Raw genomic sequence first — 22,130 nt, 5'->3', positions numbered from 1 at the left:
ATTTTTACCATTCTACTATTACAATGTTCAACCCTTTCATCTTATTCCTTTCAGCTATGACTTTTGGTCCTTCAAATCTTTGAACTTTTCCAGATATTCCCGGATATTCCCAGATTTTCCAATCTTTTTGCTCCATTGGCCACACCTTTGCTTCTTTAAACAATTGTAACTTTAACATTCTTTTGGCTAGAGACACCGTTCAAATATTGAAATGTTCACAAGGTTTTGGACTTCAACATAAGGCTCAAAATTATTATGGGATGGCAACACCACCTACAGTTTGGCGGCCATTTTGTGCCAAAATGTGAGGCAATTTTAAACTTCTTCAAACTTTCACCTATTTTTACCATTCTACTATTACAATGTTCAACCCTTTCAGCTTATTCCTTTCAGCTATGACTTTTGGTCCTTCAAATCTTTGAACTTTTCCAGATATTCCCGGATATTCCCAGATTTTCCAATCTTTTTGCTCCATTGGCCACACCTTTGCTTCTTTAAACAATTGTAACTTTAACATTCTTTTGGCTAGAGACACCGTTCAAATATTGAAATGTTCACAAGGTTTTGGACTTCAACATAAGGTTCAAAAGTATTATGGGATGGCAACACCACCTACAGTTTGGCGGCCATTTTGTGCCAAAATGTGAGGCAATTTTAAACTTCTTCAAACTTTCACGTATTTTAATCCTTCTACTATTACAATGTTCAACCCTTTCATCTTATTCCTTTCAGCTACGACTTTTAGTCTTTCAAATCTTTGAACTTTTCAAGATATTCCAAGATTTTCCAGGATTTTCCAAGATTTTTGCTTCATTTAAATACATGATGAATCCTTGAAAACCTTTGTTGCTTTCAAGCATTATAACTTTAACATGCTTTCAGCTAGAGGCACCGTTCAAACATTGAAATGCTCACAAGGCTTTGGACTTCAACATACGTTTTGAAATTATTATGGGATGGCAACACAACCTACTGTTTGGTGGGCATTTTTTGACAAAATCTGAAGCAAATGTTGCAATAAACTTCATCCATGGCTGGAACTGAACATATTGAAATTCACTGGAACTGGACATATAAGGAATGTGGGCGTGGTTAGCAAACAAAGCTCGTTGCTAAGGACGTCCAAAAATTTACTTTTTCCGATTCATCTGAAACCGACATTGATTTGTTCCTCATCTCCAGGCGACCCAAACATAAAATGGTTGCTATGGAGATAAAATCAATAGAAAAGCCGCCATTTTGAAAAGAGTGGATTTTCTATCAACTTAGAACATGTAGCTTTTACTAATATGATACTCTCAAACAATGTGTTTTTTGGAGTCAGTTGATGATGCTGATTCCAGTGCTAGTACTTTTAGCCATTTTAGCAACATCTTCAAATTTTCAACAATTCAGCCATTTTTTCAACAATTTCAGCTTTCATGCTTAAGTCCTACAAATTTTGACCTATTTCAGCCATTCTACTATTACAATGTTCAACTTTTTCAGCTTATTCCTGCTAGGACTTTTGCACCTTTAACTTTTCATGGTTCTTCCAGTACAGTTGAGCCATTTCTTCAGCTAATTCAGCTTTCATTCAGCAGTACAGCATTCAACCCTGCATTTTCTTCTGGAAATGCAGCTCCTTCTAGTTTATTATTGGTTGAATGCTATAAAGCATTCAACCCTTTGTTTTCCTGTTTCTCTTTATTTATTATTATTTATACTATCTTCCGCCGTTTTTTGACACTTAACTACTTCTACAATTTTTAACCGATTTTAACCATTCAACTTTTAAAATGTTCAGCTCTTTCAGCTTATTATTGCTATGACTTTTGGTTTTTCAAATCCTTTTACTTTTTAAGATATTCCAGTTTTTCCGGGAATTTTTGCCCTATTAAAATGCATTGGGAAGTTATGGTACATGAGGTTCCGGGTTCGACACCAGGTTCGGACACTTACATTTTTTTTACCATTTCACTTTTAAAATGTTGAGCTCTTTCAACTTATTACAGTTATTACTTTTGGTCATTCAAATCATTAAACTTTTTAAGATATTCTAGGATTTTCCAGGATTTTTTGCTCCATTAAAATACATAGAGAATCCTTGTGCTTAACTTCTTTTACAGGTTTTTACTTACTTTAACCATTGTATGAAACAGTTCAGCTCATTCCTTTCCTTCAAATCTTCAAATTTTCATTAATTCAGCCATTTTTTCAATAATTTCAGGCCTTGTTTAACTCATTTTACAATTTTTTTACCTCCAAAATTTTTTTTACCACCACTTTTGGTCCTTCAAATCTTTCGACTTTTCAAAAGTGAAGGCTCATGGGAAAGTGTTTATTCCCAAACCATGAGTTAGGTGGCTGTTACGAGAAGTGACTATCATGTTTTTGCACCACACAAGTTAGTGGTTCAATGAAAATATATTGCTGTATCATTCAACTAGCTAGCTAGCTGATGATCATTATAACTCTCCATTATACATGGATGAGTGTGCAAAGACTAATGGCACGTGCATAGTTGAGAGAATTGATATTGAGGCTCTGCATTTGCCAGAATATCTCTTGCTGCATGATGTGACTCCATTTTTATTGTCAAATGATTGGTGCTTTGGATTAAAACATCAAGGTTTGAAGTCATTATGGGATGGAGACTGTTTGGTAGCCATTTTGTGTTTTTCAAATCTGAAGCCTTTGTTTCTTTAAACAAATATAACTTCAACATACTTGTAGCTAGAGACACCATTCAAACATTAAAATGATCACAAGGCTTTGGACTATTAAATACGTTTAGAAATCATTATGGGATGTCGACACAACCTACTGTTGGTGGCCTTTTTATGACAAAATCTGAAGCAAATATTGCAATAAACTTAATCCATGGCTGGAACTGAACAGATTGAAATTCACTGGATCTGGACATATAAGGAATGTGGGCGTGGTTAGCCAACAAACTTCGTTGCTAAGGACGTCCAAAGGTTTACTTTTACCGATTTGTCTGAAACTGACGTCGATTTGTTCGTCATCCCATGCCGACCCAAACGTAAAATGGTTGCTATGGAGATAAAATTAATAGAAAAGCCGCCATTTTGAAAAAAAGTGGATTTTCTGTCAACTTAGAACATGTAGCTTTTACCAATATGATACTCTTAAACAATGTGGTTTTTTGAGTCAGTTGATGATGCTGATGCTAGCACTTTTAGCCATTTTAGCATCATCTTCAAATTTTCAACAGTACATCCATTTTTTCAACAATTTCAGCTTTCATGCTTAACTCCGTCTACAAATTTTGACCTGTTTTGGTCATTCTACTTTTACAATGTTCACCTTTGACTTTTGGTCCTTTAATTTTTCAAAATATTCCAGGATTTTCCAGGACATTTCAGCCTTTTTTTCAACAATTTTTTAGCTTTCATGCTTAACTCCTACAATGTTTGACCTATTTTAGACATTCTACTTTTACAATGTTCAGCTTTTTCATCATATTTCTGCTTTCATTCAGCAATACAGCATTCAACCCTGCATTTTCTTCTGGAAATGCAGCTCCTTCTAGTTGGTTGAATGCTGTAAAGCATTCAACCCTTTGTTTTCCTGTTTCTCTTTATTTCTTTATTATTATTTACACTATCTTCCGCCGTTTTTTGACACTTAACTACTTCTACAATTTTTAACCTATTTTAACCATTCTACTTTTAAAATGTTCATCTCTTTCATCTTATTTCTGCTATGACTTTTGGTTTTTCAAATCCTTTTACTTTTTAAGATATTCCAGGTTTTCCGGGAATTTTTGCTCCATTGAAATACATGGAGAATTTTTCGTTCAGAAGTTCACAGTTAAACTCCTTCTACAATTTTTTTACCTATTTTAACCGTTCGACTATGAAAATGTTCAGCTCTTTCATCTTATTCAAGCTATGACATTTTGGTCCTTCAAATCCCTGAACTTTTCCAGATATTCCCGGATATTCCTGAATTTTCCAATCTTTTTGCTCCATTGGCCACACCTTTGCTTCTTTAAACAATTGTAACTTTAACATTCTTTTGGCTAGAGACACCGTTCAAATATTGAAATGTTCACAAGGTTTTGGACTTCAACATAAGGTTCAAAATTATTATGGGATGGCAACACCACCTACAGTTTGGCGGCCATTTTGTGCCAAAATGTGAGGCAATTTTAAACTTCTTCAAACTTTCACCTATTTTTACCATTCTACTATTACAATGTTCAACCCTTTCAGCTTATTCCTTTCAGCTATGACTTTTGGTCCTTCAAATCCTTGAACTTTTCCAGATATTCCCGGATATTCCCAGATTTTCCAATGTTTTTGCTCCATTGGCCACACCTTTGCTTCTTTAAACAATTGTAACTTTAACATTCTTTTGGCTAGAGACACCGTTCAAATATTGAAATGTTCACAAGGTTTTGGACTTCAACATAAAGTTCAAAATTATTATGGGATGGCAACACCACCTACAGTTTGGCGGCCATTTTGTGCCAAAATGTGAGGCAATTTTAAACTTCTTCAAACTTTCACGTATCTTAATCCTTCTACTATTACAATGTTCAACCCTTTCAGCTTATTCCTTTCAGCTACGACTTTTAGTCTTTCAAATCTTTGAACTTTTCAAGATATTCCAAGATTTTCCAGGATTTTCCAAGATTTTTGCTTCATTTAAATACATGGAGAATCCTTGAAAACCTTTGTTGCTTTCAAGCATTATAACTTTAACAAGCTTTCAGCTAGAGGCACCGTTCAAACATTGAAATGCTCACAAGGCTTTGGACTTCAACATAGTGTTTAAAGTTATTATGGGATGGCAACAGCACCCACGGTGAGAGGAGGAATGTCTGAATAGACCCCTTTGGTAATTAAGGCCAAACTTTATTAAATTCCATCATATTTGAAAATCTTTGGTGTTGGACTGGACGAAAAAAGGAAAGGAGGGAAGAAGAGAGAGGGATGTTAGAGAGGAGGGGGGATAGGAGGGTGATAATAGGGGGGGGGGGGGATAAAACCATGAAGCAGCCTAAAGCAACAATTTTACTGGATGTTTATCATTACGGTGAGGTTCAAGTGTAATACAAATCTCAAAGGGGCGGGGCCCGTCCACACACACATTCAGATGTTATAAACACACCTGTTAGCTGCAGAAATGTCCACATGTCAACATGTACACAATACAGATATTGTTTTTGACCTATTTTAGCCATTCTACTATTACAATGTTCAGCTTATTTCTGCTATATGTATATATATATATATATATATATATATATATATATATATATATATATATATATATATATATATATATATATATATATATATGTATATATAGAGGGAGAGAGAGAGAGAGATGATTTTATTTTTATTTTTTTACAAACATCTTTTTGTTGTACTGCTGTTTTAACTTTATTTATATTAAGCTTTAATCATTTCTTTATTTCTTTTCTTCATTATTTTTTGCAAATGCTCCCCCCATACAGTATATTTAACCACTTTTCTCCGTTTATCTCTGTCAAACTGGACAAGGCTGCGTGTGTAAACTTCTGTCCAATCAGAAGGTCTGAATGCTCGTCGTTGCCTAAACCTGCTAGAAAACCCCGGTGACACCAACTCAAAATTTGATTGGTTGATAGAAATGAATGACAGACTCTGATTTCGGTCAATACCATCACCCTGCCTGGCAACAGAGGACAGCTGAAATGCAATTGGTTAAATTCTCCAATGTGAAAACCTTGCCCAGCAACAGTGTGTCCGGCACGTGAGGGATGCGTAAGAAGTGTTTAAGTGCAGGGGCGGGAAAATTGGCACTTCGAAGCTGAGCTGACAAGAAGCTGGAGGTAAGTCACTTCAAAGAAAGAAAAAAAAGGAGGAATTTGTTTAAAACTTCTTAATTTCATATATTTCACACTTAATGTCTATTAATATTATTTCTGAAAGTTAAATTTAGTTTTCCAGCAGTTTTTCCGTGTGTCTGAAGGGATTTTTTTTATAATATAAGGCTTGACTGTTTCTGGGATTTTCACAAAACTAATGTCTTTTTTTATATAGCTAATATTAATAGATGTATTTTAATGTGTATGGGTATGTGAAGCAGCTTATTTTAAATTAAGTAGTAACAACTTATATTAAATCATGGAGTAATAACTGAAGGACAATGTTAGGTAACTTTTTCTCTTTTTTTTCTCTCATCTCAGAATGGCACTCAGCCAAGTTTTAAACAGTAGAAAGAGTGGCCCATACGCAGCCCCCCCACCGCTGCATATTCATATTTTGAGAGAAAAAGAAAAGTCTCAAGTAATTTTTTGGGACTTTTCCAAAAGTTCAGTTGTTCCAAAAATATTAAAAAAAAACAAGGTGGTTATCATCACCGATGGTCAGTCGGTTGCCAAAGTGACATTATTTGAGGAACTATCCTCTAAAGTCTGCGTGGGGAGGAATTACATTATGAAGGGGTACAAACTGCAGGGAACATATCCCCCCTATGCAATCCTCCCCACCCCCCACACGGCCTTCTACTGGACTTCACCTGTTTCAGTGACAGAGTCACTGGAACAGGAGGCAGAGCGACTCCTGGATCCACCATCCACTTTAACACCCCTGATGAGCGTGGACCAGGTGACAGGTCAATCCCTCCTCACTTTCGAAGGAAAGGTTTTGGAGGTAAGGATGTACAAGTCATGTAAATGCATACAGTCCACCTTAACAGATCATGTCATTTTTTCACGTTAATTGTCTTTATTAGGTGTTCGCTATTAGGAGGGTGAAGACTGGGAGGTACGACGTACCAATGAAACAGATTCGTTTACAGCAAGTATGTACTTATGAACGTTTGAATACTGTGTGTGTGTGTGTGTGTGTGTGTGTGTGTGTGTGTGCGTGTGCATAACAATACCTTCTCTCTCTGTACAGGACAGGGCAGAGGTGAGCATATGTCTGTGGCGGGAGGCGGCCATTTTCCCATTAGAGGCGGGTGGCCATGTGAGGCTCACCCACATGAAGCGGGGATCTTCGGTGGGGGGCCACTTCCAGTCAACAAATTACACCAAAATAGAGGTATGGACTACAACAGTAAAAATGGTAATGAAATAACACTGTAAAATGATATATACTTAAGAGTAAAGTTGGGGAGTAATTAATAAAAAATTGTTTTGGTAGGTGATCATCCAAGCTGCTGAGGAGGTGGAGCTAAATATCATAGCTGTCAGGGAGGGGAGGGAGAAGGGGGACCTGGAGCTGCTCCTGGAGAACTTTGAAACCCTGGAGGTGGAAGCAGAGCTCTGGGACTCTCTGGGGCATTCATTTGAAGACGGCCCTCTGAGGATTCGGGCTGAGAGAACGGGCAAGAGGGTGTCTAAAATTACTGTCCTGAATGAAATGTGATGAAATAAATGAAATATGCTGTTGCATTAAGTTATGTTATGTTTTCTAAGTATTTTCATGAAATTAATGTTTTTTATTCAATGTTAAAGTCTGTTTCAGATTAAACTTTTGATTATTTAAGGGTTTATTTAATCGTGTCTTTATTTTGCATTCATACATTGAGAAGCAGCCATGAACTTTCAGTCCCAAATTAAGGTTATTTAAAATTGTCTTATGAGGAAAGTCTAGGAGATCAGTGGGAGATATTCCTTCAAAATCATCCATGGATTAGATTATAGTCAGCTGTGTTTTTACTGAAGGGGATCAAAAACTGCTCTGTGACTCTGTCAATCTGGACGAGGCTGCTTGCAAAAACTTCTGTCCAATCAGAAGGTCTGAACGTTGAAACTCCCGGTGACACCAACTCAAAATTTGATTGGTTGAAGGAAATGAACGACAGACATTGATTTTGCTCAATACCACCACTTTGCCTGGCAACAGAGGACATCTGACATGCGATTGGTTAGTTCGCATATTCCGAGTTACATTGAACGCCTCATCTTATTGCAGCTGCGTCACAATCTCCGTCTCTGTAGTTCGCTCCCGACTCTGTTGAGGTAAGTTCGTTGCAGGTCCAGTCAGGTTCAGAATAGTCTAATTTCGAACTAATTGTGCTCTGCTTTGTACCAAAAAATTATTATACATTTATAAGTGTAACTTTTTTATAATTACCCAGCCGCGGGAAAATGCAGGGGTGTTTGTTGAGGAAAGAATCGTTTGGACGTTAGCTTGTTCATGTTAGTGCTAACGCGACATGCTAGTTAACGGAGTTACTAAACGGTTAAATAAATTTAACTTAAGTCTGGCAGTTCAAGGTTTTTCAGACTAACTGAATTGTTAAAGGTCACCACAACGTCAGAGAGTTTCAGTACTTTATAAAACAAAAAATACAATTAAAGTATAAATACATGTTCACAGTTGTAACTTCAAACTTGTCTCCATACGTCAAACCGTTAGTGGTATTAATTACAAAGTAAAAATATATAAAAGTCCAAATACAACATTTTTCACAGTTGTAACCTAATGTATTATTTCAGTATGATAAGTATAGATATATTATTACTAAAGTACATGTTTAACTACTATAATTGTTCTGTTTTAAAGCACTTGCATAAATAAAGTATCAAAGTTTAAATCACTACCTTTATGTAATGTAATAAAATAAGAATAAATCCAGATTTTTGGCGATCTTAAAGTGTCAGAAATTAACTGGATAAATAACATGTTTTTTTTTTCTCCTAGACTGAGTGAACTTCACTGTGTTTCGGCTGGTAAGTGCACATCTTTACCATCTTTTTCTCTACTTTATAATGGACTGCTTTTTTATTTTAAATAAATGTGGTCTACCCTGAGCTCAGATATTGTATTTTTTAATGTGGTACTGTGTTCTTGCTCACTAAAGTCCCTCATTTCTTACACTTTCTGATCCACACCACCCTTGAAGTCTGATTTGTTCTGACGTCAAATGACTACACTTTGTTACATGAAGAGCTCTGTAGTGTTATGTTGGTCTGCTTGTAACAAAAAATGCAGTAGGAGACTAAACTTTATCCTTCTAACAACTAAAAAATTTAATGTATATATCAAACTTTGTAGTATTATTCAGAATGTTTTATTTTTATGTGGATCTGTCTAACTGCTTATAAACTGCATTACTAAAGAAACTAGTGGCATCTGTTTTGAGTATGACATCCTGCTGGCTGGACAGTTTTACACATTTCTGACATCATTTTGTGTGTGTCTTCCAGGAGATCCTGTGTCCACGCTCTCTGCTCTCTGCTACTTGTTATCTTGGCTTTTTCTAGACTTTGCCTTTTATCTATATAAAGTCTTTTAAATACACTATCACTATTCTGTAACTATTCTGCATATCCTCAATCTGTAATCCTCTAATTTTTTTGTCACATCTTTTTTTTTTTTTTTGTCTTTGTTTTTTTTTTTGTTTTTTTTTTTTTCTTTCTGCTTCGTCTCCACTCTGATTTTCTCCTATACCTCCTTTCGGGTGAAAAGTGCCTATTTCTCAGCGAATAAGTGCTGCAGGTGAAAAGTGCCTGGTCTTTTGTTCGGAAAACGATATACGAAACCCAACTATAAGACCTGTGAAAAATACCAGACTTCAAATATATAAGACCCAAGTGATTGTTTGATCAAACTTCTGTCAGGTTACAAGTGCCTGAGGCAAATAAGTGCCAACAATCTTGATTGATTCCAAAGATACCAGATTTTGTATTGTGTATAAATCTAAAGTCTGAAGAATGCCTAGGAAGAACCAGCGTTCCCAGTCCCAGAAGGCCCGATGGCAGAACGTGAGAGAAGGTGCAGCTGCTGGTGAAAAAGAAGCTCCTCAGATCGTGAACCTGGTAAATGTGTCTGCTGAGAGTCCAGAGGTCCTACATGGTGGTCAACAAACACAGAAAGGTTCGTATGCTGATGCTGTGAAGAGAGGACGTCACCCTGATAGTTTGAGTGAAGTAGAACACATTTCTGATGGAGATACTTTCTCAGCTGTAGTTCACCATGATGCTACTGATAAACCTCCATTTGCTCAGAGACAGCAGGTACACCAGACTGAACCAGAAGAACCGAGTGCTGGACCATCTCATGTGGACAAGATGAAGCTGAAACTGCAACCATCTGTCAAACATGTTTCTGCATCTCACAGTCAAAGTTCTCTTAAATATGGTACATTTAGGAATACACAGTGTACAGCTAACAGTCAGGTGTTTTTGGCATTTCTGTATGAGAATGAGAACATTACCAGAGCGGATCTTGACCATGTTTTAGATAAAGGTGATGCGGTGTACAGACAGGTCAGACTAAGGTTTCCAACCAGTGTTTATCTGGCCACTGATGAGTTACCAGAGGTAGTACCTGCACGTACTTCCACATACTATGTGAACATGACTCTACCTGCCATTTATGGATCATTTCTAGGAGGAAACAACCTTCCCAGCCTTGAAGAAGGACTCAGCCACCTGTCTTCTAATGTCCAGTACGCTCTGCTGATCATGTCAGGTTTGACTGTTGCTGTTTTCCGATGTAAATCACAGGATGGCTACGACTACGGCTTCTTTGATCCTCATTCCCGCACTACTGAAGGTTTACCATCTGCTCTTGGTACTGCTGTAATGTTGAAATTTACAGACCTGACTGACATGATTGACAGAATCAAACTCTGCCACACCAAGTTTGACACCCAACCTTCCACCCTGTATGAGCTGAAGCCTGTGGAGTTTTCCAGTGTGAACACAGATGGCAGGAGAAACGTGTCGGACTGCAGACCAACTGTTGCTGAGTCACACGGAGCTGTTGATGGGTCAACCTCACATCCAGCTGCTGACCAGCCTCTGAACATCTCTCCACACATGTCCACATCTGATGTCCTCATGGAAGAAGCATCTGCTGGTAATGTCACCTCAACTGTGCAGCAGGTAGGACTCGTGATGTCTGAGACCAGAACTGAACATGAACCTACAGGTGAATCTACTTCATCACATGATGTTTCCGTCACTGACAAAAATCTTCACACTGATGTCATCCAAACCACTGCTGGAGATCTTCCTGATCCTGGACTTACAGAAACCTCCATTAATTTTTCAAGGCTTAATAAGTCAGAAAGACGAAAAATGAGGAGAAGATTAATAAACTCACAGAAAAAAGGCCAGAAACAGGGGAATAAAAATAGTAAAGAAAAACAAAAATATAAAAATAATCCTACTTTCAGAGAAAAGAAAACTCTACAGAGTCAAAAGAATTATTCTGAGAATGAACAACGTCGAGAAAGAAAGAAACTGAATATGAAGACATATATTAAGAACTGTACTATTAAAAACATAGACTTTCAACAAAAAAGAAGACAGTACATCAGAGATCGTTACAGGCAAAACGAACAATTCAGACAGAAACGCAAAGCGTATCTTACAAACCGTTACAGGCTAAATGAAGGGTTCAGACAGAGACAGAAAATGTATTTAAGAAACAGTTACAGGCTAAATGAAGAGTTCAGACAGAGACAGAAAATGTATTTAAGAAACCGTTACAGGCTAAATGAGGAGTTCAGACAGAAACAAAGATCTTACATGAAGTTGAAATCTCAACAACAATACAGGCTAAATGAAGACTTCAGACAAAGACGGAGACTTTACATGAAGCAGAGATGTCATCAACGTTATGAAAATGACAGAGTTTTCCGTTTGAGACACAGACAGTTTATGAAACAGATGATGAGAGACAGATATAGAAGTAACTGTGCATTTAGACGGATGCACAACCTCAGATGTGCCATGATAATAAGAAGAAAGTACAGACAGATGAAGAGACCTACACAGACTGTAGAAACAGAGACGGACAACAGTTTGATTAAAAATGCCATATCTGTCTTCAGGTCCAACATTCAAGCCGGACCCTCTTATGTTTGCACTGTGTGTCATAAAGCCTCCTTTCCAAACCAGGTCCTAGTCTGCAGAAGGTCCAGTTATGTAACCAACCCAGCAGTCATTGAACCGTGCCTGACAGGTAAATATGTCCACGTGTGTGAAGGTTCCTGCAGAGACCAACCATGTTTAGTTCCTCGTGAGAGACGTAAGGAGTGGATTTGTCACACGTGTCACAGTTATGTCAAAAAAGGTGCTGTACCAGCTCTAGCTGCTGTCAACAACCTAGAACTGACAGAGATTCCTGATGAACTGAAAGACCTGAACATCCTGGAGAGACATCTGATCTCTAAGTGTATTCCTTTTGCTAAAATAATTCCTCTTCCTAAAGGCAGACAAAGACTGATTCGTGGCAATGTAGTGTGTGTTCCCTCACAGGTCCAGGAAACAGTGGAAGCTTTACCCAGACTAAGAAACGAGTCTCAGGTGATGAGAGTGAAACTGAAGAGACGCTTGTGTTACAAAGGTCATCAGCTGTTCCAGACGGTAACCTGGTATAAACTTGTTCAAGCGCTGCTCAAACTAAAACGTATTCACCCACAATACCAGGACATAACTATCAGAGATGAAGCTGAACTCTGTGACCCCACACTTCCTGATGATGATGATGATGATGATGATGAGGAGGAGAATGATAGGATGGATGATGGTGATTATGATGAAGCAGATTTAATGGAGATAGACATGTGTGAGAAAAGTGCACTGTGTGAGTCTGAACGTGAAGTTGAGAGGTTAAGTGATGATGATGATGAACCAGCACAGCAGCAGAGAAATGATGATGAAGAAGAGAATGAGCTGCCAAACGGAGGCTTTGCTTTAGAATCCTGTTTGCAGGTGCCAGACATTTCAGAAGAGATAATGTGTTTCTCTGATAACACCTACTGTGTTGCTCCTGCAGAAAGAAACAGTCCTGTCAGCTTCTTCAGAACCCCTAAACTGGAGGCCATGGCGTTCCCGGTGCAGTTTCCTACTGGTCAGAACACGCTGGACGAACACAGACGTATCAAAGTCACACCCAGTGGTTATTTCAAGGCTAGACTGTTTAACACAGATGATCGCTTTGCTAGAGACCCAACATATCTGTTTTTTGCCCAGTTTGTGACTGAGATCCACCTAGCCAACTCCAGCATGATGGTACAGCTGAGAAAAGGTAAAACTCTGACTAGAGATGGACGTAGGATAACCTCAGCTATGTTGCAGGACAAACAAGAGGTGGAGAGACTTGTGAGGAATAAAGATGCCATCAGGTTCATGCAGCCCCTGAGAGGAACTCCAGCCTACTGGCACAAAACCACCAGAGACCTGTATGCCATGATTCGCCAGTTAGGAACGCCAACGTTCTTCTGTACATTTTCAGCGGCAGAGATGAGGTGGCCTGAAGTCATTACAGCTGTTAAGAGACAACAGGGTGAGCAGGTCGACTTTGAAGCTCTAGACTGGTCAGAAAAGTGTGAGATCCTCAGATCTAATCCAGTGTGTGTGATGAGGCTTTTTGACAAACGGGTTGAATGTCTTTTCAGGGACTTGTTGTGTTCAGATGCTCAGCCTTTAGGAAAGGTCATTGACTTCTTTTACAGAGTAGAGTTCCAGCACAGAGGGAGTCCCCATATACACATGATGCTCTGGATTGATCAGGCCCCACAGGTGGAAGTAAACAGTGATCTGACTGTGTGTGATTTTGTTGACAGGTACATCTCAGCCCAACTTCCTGACCCAAACACACAACCAGAACTGTACAAGAAGGTGACAGAGGTGCAGAAACACAGCAGGAACCACACTAGAACTTGTTTCAAGAGCGTGAACTCTGGGTGCAGGTTTGGTTTTCCTAAACCACCGTGTAGACGAACCATGATAACAAGACCTGATGAAGATGACCACACCAGTGCTGCCAAGGAGAAACTCAGACCTCTGTACCAGCTCCTGATCGACCCTCAAACTGCTTCTTTGACCTTGGACCAGCTCCTGGCTCAATGCAACCTGACGATGGCAGAGTATGAAGGCTACCTCCACAGCATGACCAGAAAAACGGCCCTGGTTCTGAAACGCCAGCCCAAAGACTCGTGGATAAACAATTACAATCCACATCTGCTTGAAGCCTGGGACAGCAACATCGACGTGTCCTACATCCTCAACGCTTACTCCTGCATCGAGTATCTGACCAAGTACATCACTAAGAAGGAGAGCGGCCTGTCTGACTATCTGAAAACGGTGATGGATAATGCTCACATGGACCGGGTGAACGAGTGTGATGAGATGAGAGCAGTCATGCAGGCTTATTCCAAAAAGAGAGAGATCAGTTCTCAGGAGTGTGTCACGCGTGCTTGTGGTTTACACATGAAAAAAGGTTCTCGTGCAGTTGTGTTTGTACCTACAGATGACAACCCAGTCCGCATGAGTCGACCTCTCTCGTTCCTGGAGAACACCACAGACGACTGCTGCAACATCTGGATGACCAGTCTGAGTGACAAATACAAGGCCAGACCGGAGACAGCGGAGTACGAGGGCATGTGTTTGGCTGATTTTGCTTCAACATGCAGGTTTGTCAGTGCCAGCAAGTCAAAGAGTAAGAATGTTTTACCGCTCCTCAATGACTTAGGGTTTGTGCAGAGACGGCGAAAGGACAAAGCAGCTGTCATCAGATATTACCACTGTTCACAGGAGAAGCACCCAGAGCAGTTTTACGGTAGACTTCTGAAACTGTACATTCCTCATCGCTCAGACTCAGAGCTGAAGTCAGAGCACTTCCCAACCTACCAGTCCTTCTACCAGTCTGGCGTGTCGTATCTGCCGGGATCCGAAGACTATGAGTTTGTGATTGACATCGTCAAACGAAACAGAAAGAGGTATGAGAAGAACAGTGAGGAGATCGAGAGCGCTCTGCAGGAGTTTGAAGACAACGGAGACCAGGCGGTTGATGAGTGGTGTAATCTTGCTCCTGAATCTGATGTTGTGAGGGTGCAGTGTGATGATGACTTGCAGGCAGATGAGGCCGACAACGAACAGGAAAACGTCCCAGACTACAACCCTCAGTCTAACGCTGGAACAGAAGTCAGAGCCTTCAGAGAGCCTCCATCCATGGACCCAGCAGTTCTACGTGGTATGTATCAGACCCTGAACCAGAAGCAGGCCTGTGTGTTCTATGCAGTCAGAGACTGGTGCATCAAACGTGTGTGTCAACTGGATCCAGAGCCGTTCTTCCTTTTTGTTAACGGTGGTGCAGGAACAGGTAAATCTCATCTGATCAAATGCATTTACTCAGAAGCCTCTAAGATCCTGAGGAAACTACCAGCACGTGCAGAGGAGGCCGACATCTCAAACCCAACTGTCTTGCTCACTGCTTTTACTGGTACCGCTGCCTTCAACATCTGTGGAACAACCCTCCACTCTCTCCTGAAGCTGCCTAGAAGCCTCAAACCTCCGATCTGTGGACTTGGTAACCAGCTGGATGAGGTCAGAGCTGAGCTTTTCAACGCTGAAATCATGATTATTGATGAGATTTCAATGGTGTCCAGGCCTCTGTTTGCTTATGTAGATGCAAGGCTGAAACAGATCAAAGGCAGTCAGAAACCCTTTGGAGGAATGTCAGTTTTAGCCGTTGGAGATTTTTATCAGCTGCCACCAGTGAGACAGTCTAAACCCCTGTGTGTGTTTCAGCCGTCAGACATTGACCTGTGGTGGCAACATTTCCAGGTGGTCACTCTGACGGACATCATGCGGCAGAAAGACGACGTTGCCTTTGCAGAGCTGCTGAACAGACTGCGGGTGAAGGAAAAGACGGAGGAGTTGTCTCAGGAAGACAGAGATTTGTTGTCTCAGACCATCACTGATGCTTCTCGTTGTCCCACTGATGTTCTGCACATTTTTGCCACCAACAAGCAGGTCGATGAACACAACTCTGCAACACTCTCTCTGCTCCACCCAGACGTGATCAGCATTGACGCAGACGACTTCCGGAAAGACCCACAAACAGGCAGAATGACCCGACAGGACAAACCAGGTAAAGGAGGCAGAAACGAGTTGGCAGACACTCTGAAGGTCGCTGAGGGAGTTCGAGTCATGCTCACCAGAAATATCGACATCCAGAACGGCCTGGTCAATGGTGCATTTGGTAAGCTGCTGAGAGTGGTAAGTTCTGGAAACGACCAACACATCATCAAACTTGGTCTGAGAATGGACAACCAGGTGAGAAACAACCAGACTGGAGCTGCAGATGACCTGGTCTACATCGAGAGAGCAGAGGAGAACCTGAAACAGAGGAGGGTGGTCCGAAGACAGTTTCCTGTGAGACTAGCCTTTGCCTGCACCGTGCACAAGACTCAGGGCCTCACGACCAGTGCTGCTGTGGTGTCACTGAAGAACATCTTTGAACCAGGTATGGCTTATGTAGCTCTCAGCAGGGTGACGGCTCTCAGTGGACTGTATCTACTGGACATGGACGAGAGGAAGATCTATGCCAACCCAGAGATCACTGCAGCTCTGCACACCATGAGACCAGCACAGGTAGACCACACAATGCCTCTTCTGCAGGTGAGAGAAGCAGTGAGCAGACCCCACACTCTGACTATTGTCCACCACAACACAGAGGGACTTCCATCTCACATCAGCGACATCAGGAGTCATCATGAAATGTGTCTAGCAGATGTTTTGTGTCTCACTGAAACCCACCTGCAGGGCTCCTTTGTTGCAGAAAGTCTCCAGCTGGACGGCTACGCCATGTTCAGACGTAACAGACACGTGTCCTACACTAACCTTCCTCACATGGCTAGCAGAGGTGGAGGTGGAGTTGCTGTTTATGTCAGAAACCACATCCAGGTCCAACACAAGCAGTATTTACACAACGTGACTGATCTAGAGTTTGTGGTTTTGAAGCTTCAGGCTCCGTTCCAGGCTCTGATAGCAGCTGTCTACAGACCTCCAGACCACAGTGTCTCAGTATTCCTGCAGAACCTGGTAAGTCTTCTGAACTCTCTGGAGGTGATGGACTGTCATCCAATCATTGTGTCAGGTGACTTCAATGAGAATCAGCTGCTCACGGTACGAAAGCCCATTGTGGAGATGTTTCAGTCTAGAGGGTACAAACAACTGATCACTTCTGCCACCACAGAGAAGAACACGCTGCTCGACCTCATTTTCATTTCTCAGCCGCAGCCATGTCTCAGTTCTGGTGTCCTGAGGACCTACCACAGCTACCACAACCCTGTCTTCTGTGTCCTGTCCTTCAACCAGACGTGAACAAGTCAGGTGAGCTTTAAATGTGCTGAAATGTGAGACCAAACTGTGTTTGTGCTGCAGGAAGGAAGACCGTAAATGTGAGTATTTGGGATCTAAACGCTGAACTTGTTTGAACTTCTGGTATCATGTTTGTAAAATACTTTAACAAAAGACTGAAAGGGAACAAAAGATTTATTCTGCTCAGTCATAAATATATTTTTACAAGTCAATTTAATAGGACACATTTTACAGATTATGTTTTTTATAGTATCAAATTTATTCTGATTAATATTTATTGCAGATCATTGTTTTATTAGATAATCCAACATTCTGTATAATTTTTTAAATTATATTTATGTTATTCGTAATGACAAAACATAAGAAGTAATAATATAAGGATAATTATGAATTGAAGCCAACTCAATATGTATTTTTAATAGACTCACATACTCAGATTAATATTTTTTACTGATAATTATGTTTTATTAGATAATCAAACATTATGTTTCATTAAACAGATTACATTCAACTTACTTGATTTTAATATTAGACTTCAATCAAATCTCTTTAATTCTAATAATGTTTTAATAGAGAATCAAAACAATCAGGTGAACATCTTTTCCAGATAATCATGTTGATACAGAACTGTGGGCTCGTTGGTTCTGTGCATTTATCCGGGTGGGTCAGGGAGGATAAATGCACAGAACCAACGGTTGAAGACAAGCTAGATGACATTTACTGCAGCAGGACAACATCAGAAGTCTGGGGTCCATGTGCTCTCCAGACTTCTGATGTCCCACCAACACAGACCAGCTGACAGCAGCACCCACTAGGGAAGAGCAGGAGGGGGTTATCCAGGAGGGGGGTGGGGGGCATACTATATAGATGTATTTCTTTGGATGTTTTTTTTCTTTCTTTTTTTTTCAACTATCTGAAATATCTGGGTTGTTGACATGTTCTCCTGTGAGAACGTCTAGCTTCACTAAGTGCAGCTGCAGCAGCGACTGCACACTTTCCACCATCTTGATCAAGATCAGATCCAAACTAGACCACAGTTGTTGGACCACAGAGAAACGCTCTAGGTCCTGCCCTCTCAGTCCTCCTTCAAAGCAGAAGATGAGCTGGAACCCTCCAGCCTTCACCTGGGAGCAGAGACACAACACAGCCTAACAAGAACAGAGAAGAACATCACTGCTGGACCACATGAGCTCCTCCAACAGAGTCAGAAGGTTCTGAACTAGTTTCACTTTCAGAGAATGTCGTTCTCCTCTAGTCTGCTTTCATTTCAGCTGGAGCATCTCCTAGATCACATGTTGGAGGACTAAAGCATCATCCATGTGATCTTTCTTCAGGTTCTTCACAGCACCGCTGAGACCTTCAGTCCTGACCTGGAACCTCTTCTCAAGTCTTCCTAACCAAATGGGAGTGAAGATTCTCTGGACAGCAGATGTGTCCTGCAGCACTGTTGAAGGTATTCATGGTCTTCATCACATGACCTTCCTCCTTCCGGAGTTTGTGTAGTTTTGTGAGGAGCAGCTCCACATTTGTTCCTGGACATCCCATCTGTCCACCCTGGTAGAGACTAAGTGGTCTGCTCTGATTTCAGACATGGTGCTGCAGGGAAACCATCGTCTTCACACTGTTCTAGTCGTCTCTGTTCTGGATCAGAACCTCCAAACAAGGCTGAAAGGTAAACTTTGACTATTTCAATTCCTTCATAAACATCTACCTTCAATGACCAACACACTGAAGCAGTTTCTCAACACTCTTGATCTTTTATTTGTAGATCTTCATTCAAACAAGCTCAAGGAGGCATCAGCTCATCATCTGAAAGTGGAAATGGTCACATGGTGAACATACTTTGGATCTTTGATTGGAGCCTCTACAGACAAAATCATGAACAGAAAACTGAACAATTATGGATATTTCAGAGGTTTTTGCACTGAAGACTGTTGGAAATTGTAGAAGCTGGAATCACATGTTTGTGATCATACTTGATCACATTGTGGATGTTTGGGAACTTCTCAATATCACTCTCCTACTTTTAGAAAAGTTTTAAACAACTGTGCACCATTCAAAAGTCTGCAAAGTCAGACATCCAAAAGGGAATTGGAAAGACAAAGTCTGAATGTGTCTCAGACTCTAGAGTGAAGCACAGGAATCCTGCCTGACTGTGGCTGTCAGCTGGTACCTAGAGATCACAGGTTTACATTTGTGCTCTAATGCTGGACCGTCTAAAGCCAGTAGAGACGTTAGTCACAGATTCAACTGCAGAGTTAGTTAGTCTGGGTACTATGGGAAACACAACTCAGTTACTTTCAGTCATTATGTGTATATATCTGCCATTCTCCATTCGTGTGAATATTCTATCAGACGTTTTCTGTCCTCAGTATTTGTGTTCCACAAATCTGTTCTTTGGACAGGAAACAGTCGTGTTTTTCACGCGATACAACTATCAAAGTAATCACTGAAAGTACTAATCATATAGACAGATACATATTTACATTGTAGAATAATATTTCAACATATCACGTCTGATAACCAAAGAACCAGTAAGTCATGGATTATTTATTTTATTTTATATATATTTGTTTCTTTAGTTCTTATTAGATGCTATTCTACTGTCTTTGTTTTGTTTGTTCTTTTAGTTATGACTCTTTGCTGTAGTTTAAATGTTTATTTTCATTCTAACTGAGATAGATTTTCTTGTTTCTTTTAGTCAGATGTGAATTTCTCTTGTTTTATGCTGCACAGCACTTTAGATAACTGAGGTTTTTAAATATTATTATAGAAATGAACCTGAACTGAATTGATTCATCCTTAATTCATTGCAAAGGGTTAGAAATTGTTATTTTTTGGTACATTTTTTCTTATTTTCCGTGTCATTTATGTTTAGGTCACTGAAAAAGCACTTTAATATTTTTTTGCTTGGTTCACTTGTTTATTTATTTAGATACAAAAGTATTTAAAATTGTGTTTTAGGATAAAGTCATTTTTTTACTTTAAAGTGTTTAGTATGTATGAACATTAGATCAAAAGTCTGCCATTCTCCATTCTTGTGAATATTCTATCAGACGTTTTCTGTCCTCAGTATTTGTGTTCCACAAATCTGTTCTTTGGACAGGATTTTAAACAGTCGTGTTTTTCACGCGATAAAACTATCAAAGTATTCACTGAAAGTGATAATTATATAGACAGATATATATTTACATTGTAGAATAATATTTCAACACATCACGTCTGATAACCAAAGAACCAGTAAGTCATGGATTATTTATTTTATATATATATGTTTCTTTAGTGCTTTTATGATGCTATTCTATTGTCTTTGTTTTGTCTGAACAGCACTTTAGATAACTGAGGTTTTTAAATATTAATATATAAATGAACCTAAATTGAATGGAGTTATCCTCAAATCATTACAAAGGGCTAGAAATGGACTTTTTTTGGGTATCTTTCAATTTCATTGTCATGTCATTTATGTTCAGGTCACTGAAAAAGCACTTTAATGTTTTTTGGGTTGGTTTGTGTTTAGAATTGTTATTTATGATTTTTTTTATCTTTAGATTGTCAGTATGTATTAGAATAAGGTCAAAGGTACTTGTAATGTTTGTGTTAACAATTTCAAGTTTCATTCATGTTCTTCACTTTTTACAAAAAAAATTTTTATTGGGATGTTGTAAGGTCTTAGAAATTGTTGTTTACACTTTTATTTTTGATATCTTTCACTTTATTGTCATGTCATTTATGTTCAGGTCGCTGAAAAAGCTCTTTGATATTTTTGGTTGGTTTGCTTGTTTATTTATTTATTTATTTAGATACATGTATTTAGAATTGTTATTTAGGTTTTTTTTACTTTACTAAGGTCAAAGGTACTTGTAATGTTTGTGTTAACAATTTCATATTTCATTCACTCATTTCACTTTTTACTAAAGTCTTTTTTATTGGGATGTTGTAAGGTCTTTGAAATGAATGCATTAAGAATGATAAACTTGCGGTCATGGAGTTAAATATCTATAACTTTGTCTATAACCTTTTTCTATTTTTCTACTTAGGTTTATGTTTTGTTTTTCAGTAAATTGTTAAAGTTCTGCTGAAACAAGAGACAAAACAACCTGATTGATGTTTTATTCTTGGCATTAGAAAATGAAGTCTGAATAATTTTCAGTAAAACATGATTCTATTTCTGTGTATAATTGCTCATTACACACACACACACAATAAAAAAATGCTTATTTTTCTTTTGTTTCTTCATTTGGAAGTTGTTTTGCATATATACCATAACACATTTAATTATTCAATTTTTTATTTTAACATTATTATTTGTAAAAAGTGCTACTGTTTATTATTGTTTGCATTGTTCTAACTCATTCATAATTTCTACTGTCAATTTGTTTTGTAAATAATGAAATAATGTGTCTGAAACATGCATTTAAGTGTGTTTAAAAATAAAGTTTCTTTTAAACTTTCTGTCTGATGCTTCATTAACCCTTTCACTATTAACTGTTAAGATTCTATTTCTGCAAGTGAAACATTTAAAGTATATTTACTTTTCATAAAATTCTGAACTTTGCAGTCGTGAAACTATTTTAAATATAGTATTACATTTCCAACACTTCCAATAACCATTCCACTATTAAAATGTTCAACTCTATAAACTTAATCCTTTCAGCTATAACTTTTGGTCCTTCAAATCCTTGAAGCTTTCAAGATATTCCAGGATATTTCAAGATTTTTGCTTCATTGAAATACATTGAAAACACATTTTTAAACATTGTACTTTTTGTGTTCAAGGCACATTAAGATCAGTTTTCTAAAGAAAAAAACTAAGAAACTTAGCTACTTTTATACCTTTTTAAAAAATGTGAACTATTTCCGCATGTTACATTATTTAACTTTGCAACATCTTCAAATTTTCAACAGTTCAGCCATTTCTTCAACAATTTCAGCTTTCATGTTTAACTCCTTTTACAATTTTTAACCTATTTTAACCGTTTTACTTTTAAAATGTTGAGCTCTTTCAGCTCTGTTCAGCCATTTCTTCAGCAAATTCAGCTTTCATTCAGCAATACAGCAT

At 38.8% G+C, this 22,130-nt stretch overlaps 2 protein-coding genes and 1 long non-coding RNA gene across 6 annotated transcripts; all 3 read left to right on the top strand.

Annotated features, from left to right (window-relative positions):
* Nucleotides 1-6,151: 6,151 nt before the first annotated feature.
* Nucleotides 6,152-7,495, top strand: LOC144986980 (uncharacterized). The gene is made up of 4 exons (XM_078935731.1): nucleotides 6,152-6,650; nucleotides 6,733-6,801; nucleotides 6,900-7,043; nucleotides 7,146-7,495. Exons 1-4 carry the CDS (start codon nucleotides 6,186-6,188, stop codon nucleotides 7,368-7,370), a joined length of 903 nt encoding a protein of 300 aa, XP_078791857.1. The 5' UTR covers nucleotides 6,152-6,185; the 3' UTR covers nucleotides 7,371-7,495.
* Nucleotides 7,496-7,842: 347 nt separating this feature from the next.
* On the top strand, nucleotides 7,843-17,193 carry LOC144986979 (uncharacterized). 4 transcript variants are annotated; one of them, XM_078935729.1, is made up of 6 exons: nucleotides 7,843-7,966; nucleotides 8,652-8,680; nucleotides 9,158-13,250; nucleotides 13,531-13,585; nucleotides 13,657-14,379; nucleotides 14,450-14,680. In XM_078935729.1, exons 3-6 carry the CDS (start codon nucleotides 9,665-9,667, stop codon nucleotides 14,535-14,537), a joined length of 4,452 nt encoding a protein of 1,483 aa, XP_078791855.1. In that variant the 5' UTR covers nucleotides 7,843-7,966; nucleotides 8,652-8,680; nucleotides 9,158-9,664; the 3' UTR covers nucleotides 14,538-14,680. The 4 variants fall into 4 exon arrangements, with proteins under 4 accessions (XP_078791855.1, XP_078791854.1, XP_078791852.1 ...); XM_078935728.1 differs by having other exon boundaries at nucleotides 7,851-7,966; nucleotides 9,158-12,976; nucleotides 13,043-13,250; nucleotides 13,657-17,193; XM_078935726.1 differs by having other exon boundaries at nucleotides 7,852-7,966; nucleotides 13,657-17,193.
* Nucleotides 17,194-17,757: 564 nt separating this feature from the next.
* On the top strand, nucleotides 17,758-21,523 carry LOC144986981 (uncharacterized). Its single transcript, XR_013650821.1, has 4 exons — nucleotides 17,758-18,282; nucleotides 18,406-18,524; nucleotides 18,660-18,743; nucleotides 18,840-21,523. It is a non-coding gene; the product is annotated as an uncharacterized LOC144986981 (long non-coding RNA).
* The last annotated feature ends 607 nt before the right edge of the window (nucleotides 21,524-22,130 follow it).

The sequence above is a fragment of the Oryzias latipes genome, chromosome 18 (assembly GCF_053564925.1).
Source record: "Oryzias latipes strain Hd-rR chromosome 18, Olatipes_Hd-rR_3.1".
Lineage (NCBI taxonomy): Eukaryota > Metazoa > Chordata > Actinopteri > Beloniformes > Adrianichthyidae > Oryzias > Oryzias latipes.
The sequence above is the reverse complement of the archived record's forward strand: the minus strand, read 5'-3'. Positions and strand labels throughout refer to the sequence as shown.